This window comes from Aptenodytes forsteri, unplaced genomic scaffold (assembly GCF_000699145.1).
Source record: "Aptenodytes forsteri isolate BGI_AS27 unplaced genomic scaffold, ASM69914v1 Scaffold231, whole genome shotgun sequence".
NCBI classification, from domain to species: domain Eukaryota; kingdom Metazoa; phylum Chordata; class Aves; order Sphenisciformes; family Spheniscidae; genus Aptenodytes; species Aptenodytes forsteri.
The window spans coordinates 782,451-789,722 of NW_008796046.1; the positions used below are offsets into that span (position 1 = coordinate 782,451).

The 7,272-nt window shown below is 42.2% G+C and overlaps 1 protein-coding gene across 1 annotated transcript in view; it reads left to right on the forward strand.

The window, feature by feature from the left end:
- Window positions 1–5,276, forward strand: part of FCHSD2 (FCH and double SH3 domains 2) — a 177,232-nt gene extending 171,956 nt beyond the window's left edge. Inside the window, exons 17-19 of the mRNA XM_009286111.2 lie at window positions 942–1,071; window positions 1,241–1,323; window positions 3,262–5,276. Of these exons, the coding sequence (XP_009284386.1) occupies window positions 942–1,071; window positions 1,241–1,323; window positions 3,262–3,345 (297 nt within the window). The 3' untranslated portion in view covers window positions 3,346–5,276. The remainder of the gene's footprint in view (window positions 1–941; window positions 1,072–1,240; window positions 1,324–3,261) is intronic.
- The last annotated feature ends 1,996 nt before the right edge of the window (window positions 5,277–7,272 follow it).

Genomic DNA, 7,272 nt, shown 5'->3' on the forward strand with positions numbered 1-7,272 from the left:
CGCATGCGGGGGGGGGGGGGGGGGGGAATCAGAACCAACTTAAGGAAAAAAAATCAGAACCAATTTAAGAAAAAAAAAACCCAAAACCCTGAGTGCTTACCTTGTAGTTTCTTACCCAGCCTAATAATTATCAGCTGATATATTTTGGCAAATGTAACAGGTTTGTGAATAAAGGCAAGTATTTGGGTAGAAAGGAAATGAACCAAAGGAGAAAATTCACAGTCTACTTCCTGTAATTAATTTCTGGCATAGACTGAGACATCAAACACAACCTGGCCGAAAGAGAATTACAGGCTCTTGCAGCCCTAATTTAATGTTTTCATACTTAAATCTGTTCTGTATCCTCTCAATTTTTGAAGGGCAGAATACTGCCGAATATTGTATTACAGTAATTTTTGCAAAAATGTTCTCGTTTCAGCATGGTTCTGTAATCCTTATATCATACTAGAAAATCAGACACATTCTCATGCGTAATTGTGGTGCTAGAAACTGGACTTCCGCGTTCCCTACAAAGTAATTTCTCCAGTATTTTTATTCTTTGGTTTGGGAAGACCATGAAAACTTAACATTTAAATGATACCTGTGCAACTGAGTTGGGAGAAAACTCATGATCTTAACGCTTTTGTGTGAACGTATGTGGAGAGGCACACTTGGCCAAATGACTTTTTTCAAATAACCTTCAAAAAGTCTGTCTAAATTATCTGGGAGAGGATGAAAATCTCTGCTCAGTGGCAACCTGTGATTTAACAAAAATATAATCACTGCTGGATATCTTGGCTTTCCTTCCCAAGCGTACCTGACAGCACTTTTGACAGATAGTTTTCCTCCAGAGGAAAGTTCCTAGCATACTGATGTGTCGGAGAGCTTGCTGCACCTCGGTGTGTACATAAAAACTGTCGAGGAGTGAGGCTTTCTGCAGCCCCTCTCTCTTTTTAACACAGGTATCCCCGACTCCGAAGCCTAATAATGCCCTTCCGCCGCTGCCACTGTATGACCAGCCTCCCACTAGCCCCTACCACAGTCCGGATAAAAGAGGTTCTCAGTACTTCCCCAGATCACCGTCAACTAACGGTAAGAAATTTTGTGACAGTAAAAGAAACATTTCAGCTAAATGCTTAATTTAGAATGTTCACATTTCAGAGGGGGGAAGGAAAAAAAAAAAAGGCTTTTTTTGCAACATGAAGTTAATTCAACAATACTGAGTGGCTTGTTTGTGATGGGTTGTTGCTTGCTCTTTCAGAAAACAGCTTCAGTTCAGAGTCCCCCGGATTCTCACAGCCCCCGCGAATCCCTCCCGAAACTTCGTACGGCAAACTGCGACCCGTAAGTTAAAAACGAATACTGTTGGTTTTATCGGTGCCACAAAGTTTTAAGGCCAAGTCTAGGTAAATCGGGATAGGTACATTCAAAGCAGGGTGGTGATACAGCACCTGATGATTTGGCTCTCTCTGTTCGGCAAATCCAATTACTGTGTATAAAAATGCGGTATCTCAGATGAATACGGCGAGGAAAGGTCTGTTCGCTTCCCTTTGATAATACCATGGATGCGTCAAAAAGCTGTAGAACCTGAGAGCTATTTGAGATTAAGTGAACACTGGAACAAAACAAAGCAGCGCTTGTTTAAGCAGTAAGCCACTGTGTTTAAAGATGACCTTGAATCTTACCCGTCCCCTATCCTTCATCCAACCTGCCCTTCTGCATCTGCCTTTATGGATGTAATACCTGCATGTCTCCGTGTGAGGCACGTGAATCGTGAAATCGAACCTGGGAGGAAATTGCATCTATAATGACAGTAAAGGAGGTGTTAGTCGATAAACTTACACTGCCTTTTCAGGCGCTGGGAGATTATTTCTGTTCTTGCCACGTGTAATAACCCCTAAACAGAACTAAAAAAGAGGTGGTGAATAAATGCCAGAACGGTTTAATCATATGATTTGTACAATTGCTGCTTCTCCAACGTGCCGGCAGACAAACCTGCTTGCCAGCAGTTTGACGTAACATGCGGTCCTTGGGACTCGATTGCGTTTAGGGTTAAATTTATTTCCGAACCCCTTGATTTGAGGGTTTTGGATTAAAGATTCTTAACGATAAAGTCGATGTCTTTTGTGATGTCTTTGCTGCCTAGAAAGAGAGATTTTGCCAGGAAAGGAAAGGAAGAATTCAATCACTTAGAACTTGCAAAATCCATCTCCCAGGATTAACTTTGAAATCAAGTTTTGGGGGTTTCAAAGTCCTAAACCAAATCCTATTAAGATGTAACATTTGTATTTTCCTGGCATTCTCAATGGATGAGGTTGCAGAAAAAGAGCATTTTGGGATATTCAAAAATTATATTCTGAATATTCCAGTGGTCGGTGAGTTAGCCTTATTCATTGACATACGCAAGGCAGAGAGAGTACCGCATCGTCAAGTGTTTAAGTATTGAAGAGAGAAGTTTCACGTTATCTTATTCCCTTGTAAAAAGACACTGATTCAGCTTTTCCATTTTGTAGATTTCTATTTACCTCATGCATTTCTTGCAACTGACTGTCTTTTCAAGACATTACTACAGTGTCATGCCTTAATTAAAAGGATTTCTCTTAGTATTGCATTGTAAATATGCCTGGTTTGAAAATACTGTGAAGTTGTTCTGGTATTGCTCCACAATTCACGTTTTCCGTAGCGAGTCACTCTGGTGTATTCTGAAATCATGTGATAAAAACCCTGCATGAAATGCTGTTAGCGCTTGAGGTAATCTCTATCCGGAGCAATAATAACTTTATTGATGTGGCAGAGTGTAAAAATAGCATCAGGTTTCAGGTGTATATTGTTCAGGTCAGTGATCGATTAAATACGAGTAAGCTGCTTAGATGCAACAAGGCTTTCTTGTAGTTTCCAGTCCACGTAAGTTCCAGGCAAGGGCGGCATTCGATGTAAAGTCCAGGGTCCGTCCCAGGTTTACATACCGGATGATCCCTGGGTACAGGCAGGACAGACAGGTTATCTTCCTCGGTATGTTTACGCTGTCAGGATTGCTAGTCCTCCTGGAGAAAAATCACCTGAGAGTGGTGAGGGTTTATAAGGAAGAGCCTTGATGGCTTAATTGGAGGCTGCTGGACCTGAATTCAGCTGGTTACTCACTGCAGTTCTGTCGATCTTAATATACGATCTGTATATTTGCACCAGCTTGAGGTATAAGCCCGAAGTGGCAGTTTTAGTCTATACAAGTTCTGAAATTTTGACAGTTTTCTGATAGTTACGGGCTGGTTCTGGCTGTTTCAGGTGCGAGCAGCTCCACCACCCCCTACGCAGCATCATCGCCGGACAACAGAGAAGATAGAGGACGTGGAAATTACTCTGGTGTAATGATCGGACTAGTTAAGTAGTAGTGCTACAATCAAGACCAAACGCGGTATTTGGTCGATCTCGTTTTTAGGCACCTTTGCATGATGAAGACTTTTAATAGAGCAAGAGATAGGGAGGATTTTATGTGGCAGTGACATGGTGGATTCCTTCCCACAGTCATGACTATTTCGTGCCTTTTTTTTGTTTGTTTTGATTTCTATACGTCGTTCTTCCTCTCTTAGCACAAACCAAGACGGGCCAAACAGCGAGCAGAGGATTGCCTTGGAGCAGGTTTCTCTCTTGGCTGAAGATGGTCAAATTTATACGGAGGCTGAGGGAAGAGCCTCGTTCATGCGACCTAGTCATAGCATACTTCGATCACGTGCATTAGTACAGTATATTACTGTTGCCATAGGAATGTGTTAAAGATTGTCACTTCTTCAAGTAGCATTACTCGTCTGATTAGGTATTAATCAGATCTTGCGGAATGAAAAAGGGAACTGAAAAATAAGTGTAAGGAGAGGCTGGCTCCTCTTGAATCCCCTTGCAGAAAGGAAGAAACGGGAAAATAATCTTACAGATAAGGAAAACTGAGGCAGATCATACGGCGTTAATTACATTAATGCACACCTCTTCAATAATTAACAGTTAAACAGAACTAAATGTTCTTTGTATTAATATTTATGCAGTACATTTAGTAATAGAGTATCTAATATGGAGGTGCTGAATTAGTAGCAACATCCTGTTCCATAGCATAAACCGACTGGTAGAGAAGTAAGTGAGATTTTGTCTAGATCTGGAAATTGAGCTTCATTTTTTTCTTAGCAGATTTTGGGGGTTTTTGTTTTTGTTTTTGTTTTTAAAAAAAGTATTTGGGTCACTCTTATCCCAGTTATTGCCGTGTACTTTATTATCCAACGTTAGCAGTATATCTTTGTCATCACAACATCTGGCTAGAGTTAGAGGTTACATTTAGAGTATTTACACGCGTTATTTAGTTTTTGCATTGGATGGTCCTGTAGCATTTTCCCACGCGAAGCCCGTTAACGAGCCAAAGCCAGAGAGCCAGGAAAAGCTCCGGTTTCTGCGAAGCCTTCAGACCGCCTTTGTGGCCAAGACTGTGGTCTCAAATGACTCCCAGGCAAGAAATAGAGAGTAAAAGAATTTCAAAACTAATTTTCAGTCGGAGAGCTCTGAAAAGGAAGCTTTTTTGTCGTTGTTGTTTGAACGAAAAGGGCAGAGGATATTCTGAGGTTTAACATGGAGAGAAACGGTCAGAGGAAGGGGAAAAAAACTGGATGAAGACAGGTTTTTCTTTGTGTACTTCCTAAATTATTTTCAGCCATCTCCATCAGATCAAAGCTTCAGTTAAAAGGCATCACAAGGTTGGTTTTTTTGAGCTGTTATATGGGTTCTCTTGAATGCGCTCTTATGTCTTCACATTTTTTTTTTCTAAGCCAGTAAGTTTTCTGCCTTTAGTTTACTAACAAGGGCTATTTTTTGAGGCTGCATTTACAAAAAAAAAAAAAAAAAAAGATGATCATCTAACGAGATTTTATCATAAACTTTGCACATACTTATAAATCCCAACCCACGCTGGGTCTCCGAGACATGCGTGTTTGCCAGTCTCCTTTCCCAGCGGGATCTCTAAGCGAGAGCGGGGCTGTTTGAAGAAAACAATTTGCGGATCAGTTAGGAAATCGGTGACTGTCCAATGAAGTCTTTTCCGTATTTTCCATTCTTTTGCACCTCTTGTCCTGTTGATCTGTTTGAGGTCTTTTTATGTGTTTATCAAACTTATTCTTAAGTTTAAAGAAAAAAAAGAAAGTTTTTAAAAAAGATTTAACTGTTTGTTTGCAAAAATTTTGAAAGCTTCACAATGCAGAGGAGAAGCAAGTATTGCCATAACGTTCATGTTCGATTTCTTTGGCCAGTTTTTCTGTGTCCTTCATCCCTGGACTTTCAAAATTCAGAAAGTGTTATTTAAAGTCTCTTTAGTTGTATTTTAAAATATTTTCTGTAAAACCTGCTAATTTTATTTAAAAAAAAAAAAAAAAGAAGAAAAGTTGTAAAAATATGCCTCCTTTTTAACTATGATTTCTTCATACAGGGCATGTATTCGACGTATCATCGTGTACAGCGTCAGTACACGGAAAGCATAGGTGCAAATGCTTTCTTTATATTGGCTGTAAAAAGTTTGTATTTATTATGTATAAAAAGTTGAATAATAAAAAAGTGGAACTAAATCCATGACGTTGCCTTGATACAGACACCGCTTCGCCTCTGGCAAAATGTCGTTAGGAGGTTTGGGCCGGAGGTCTGTGACCGAGGGAGAACCTGACATTTGGGGATAAAAAGGTAAAAGCTCTTGGGTATCATTTTTACGGTTTATGCTTTTACAGGGAAATTTGAATCTCCTGCTCAGGAAAAGCCTGATGCACGTACTTGAAGCCATCTTTAAATATCGCTTTAAGGTGGTATTTATATGAGGAGCAAAATTATGCCAAAAACGGAGAGCCAGTAACAAAACCCCAGTTATCAGAACAACTGCTTGAACAGCCTTTGTGCCATTAGGAGAATCGCATAAAGAAAGAGAGGGAGAGGGTGACTGATAATAACTCTTCACTGTGATTGTCCTTCAGCAGGGTCCATTTGCCTAATTGCGCGAGGAGTATTTCCACTGCATCCCAAACCTCCCTAGCTTTAGGGTCCCTTTTTGCTCTGGGTTTCCGTGTTATTTTCTCACCAGCACTCGGAAACCGCCCTCCGGTGACCAGCTCCTTCCTCGGCTCATTTCCGTTTCTCGAAGGTGAGTGCCGTTTGCGTTGGGTGCCAAGCGATACGGGAGCTCCGCGTCCTGCTTTCCTCCCGATTTTTGCTTTCAGCTGCTTGGAGCCGAGGCTGTATTTTACCCTGTTTGGACACAGCTCGCTGCAGTAGGACTCCAGCACCATCGGCTGCTGGGCATTGCCGCGGTGTTGGGTTAGATCTTTCATCTTTCATTTCCGCTGTTCACACAGAACTGTTAACGCAGGCTTTCATCATTTTTTCCCTGAGCTCCTGCGGCCTCTTCCTTTGAGAAATCCCACCTTCCCCCGCTTTTCATATGCATTCACGGTGCTCCTCCAAAAATTATTGTCCTGGCTTCCTGCTTTGACCGCTTTGTCCTTTTCTTTTAGCTTCTTGCTCGTTGCATCTCTCCTCTTCTGGCTGCATCACACACAAACCTCTTCGCCTGCGATTCTTTTCACCGTCAGTATCGCTTACAGAGGATGTTAATCCTCAGATCCACCAATGATGCCGCTTCTCATTTCTCCCGTTTTTTAACAGGCCGCCTTCATGCCTCTACTCAACTCTCCTTCCCCCTTCCTTAAAAGCTGTGCCGTGACAAAACGAACCCAGCAGATACTGCCCGATCAGCAGGTGTGCTGCGATTGCATCATCCTTGCCATTAACGTGAGCATAACGTAGTTCCGTGAAAATCTCTTCGCCCTGACGTGCTTTCCCAACTGAGTGGCAAGCCCCCCCCCTTGCCGCCGTTTGCCTGCAAGTGGGAGGTGGCCGGGGTTTTAAGAGCACGCGGCGGCCATGAGGAGGCAAAAAAAAAAGGTGCCGAGTGAAAACAAAGGCTCTGTGGTTACCTGTTCTGCTTGGGGTGTTTAGAGAAGCAGTATGCGGAACTTGCCCGGCGCAAAGGTTTGAAATGTTGGAGCGTCGCCGTCTCCGTTAGAGCCGGGCTTTCCTCTGACGGCTCCGGTTCCCGGATTTCCAAAGAGGATAATGAGACTGCGACTCGACAGAAGTGATGGGGGTAAACGACGTAATGTGCCTTACTACAAATTAGTCGCGCCGGGGTTTCTTTTTGTTTGTTTCGTGGAAATAGCAAAAGAAACCCAGGCGGGTGGGTGAGTTCTCTTTCCCATATAGCACAAGTATCTCTCACTGTTA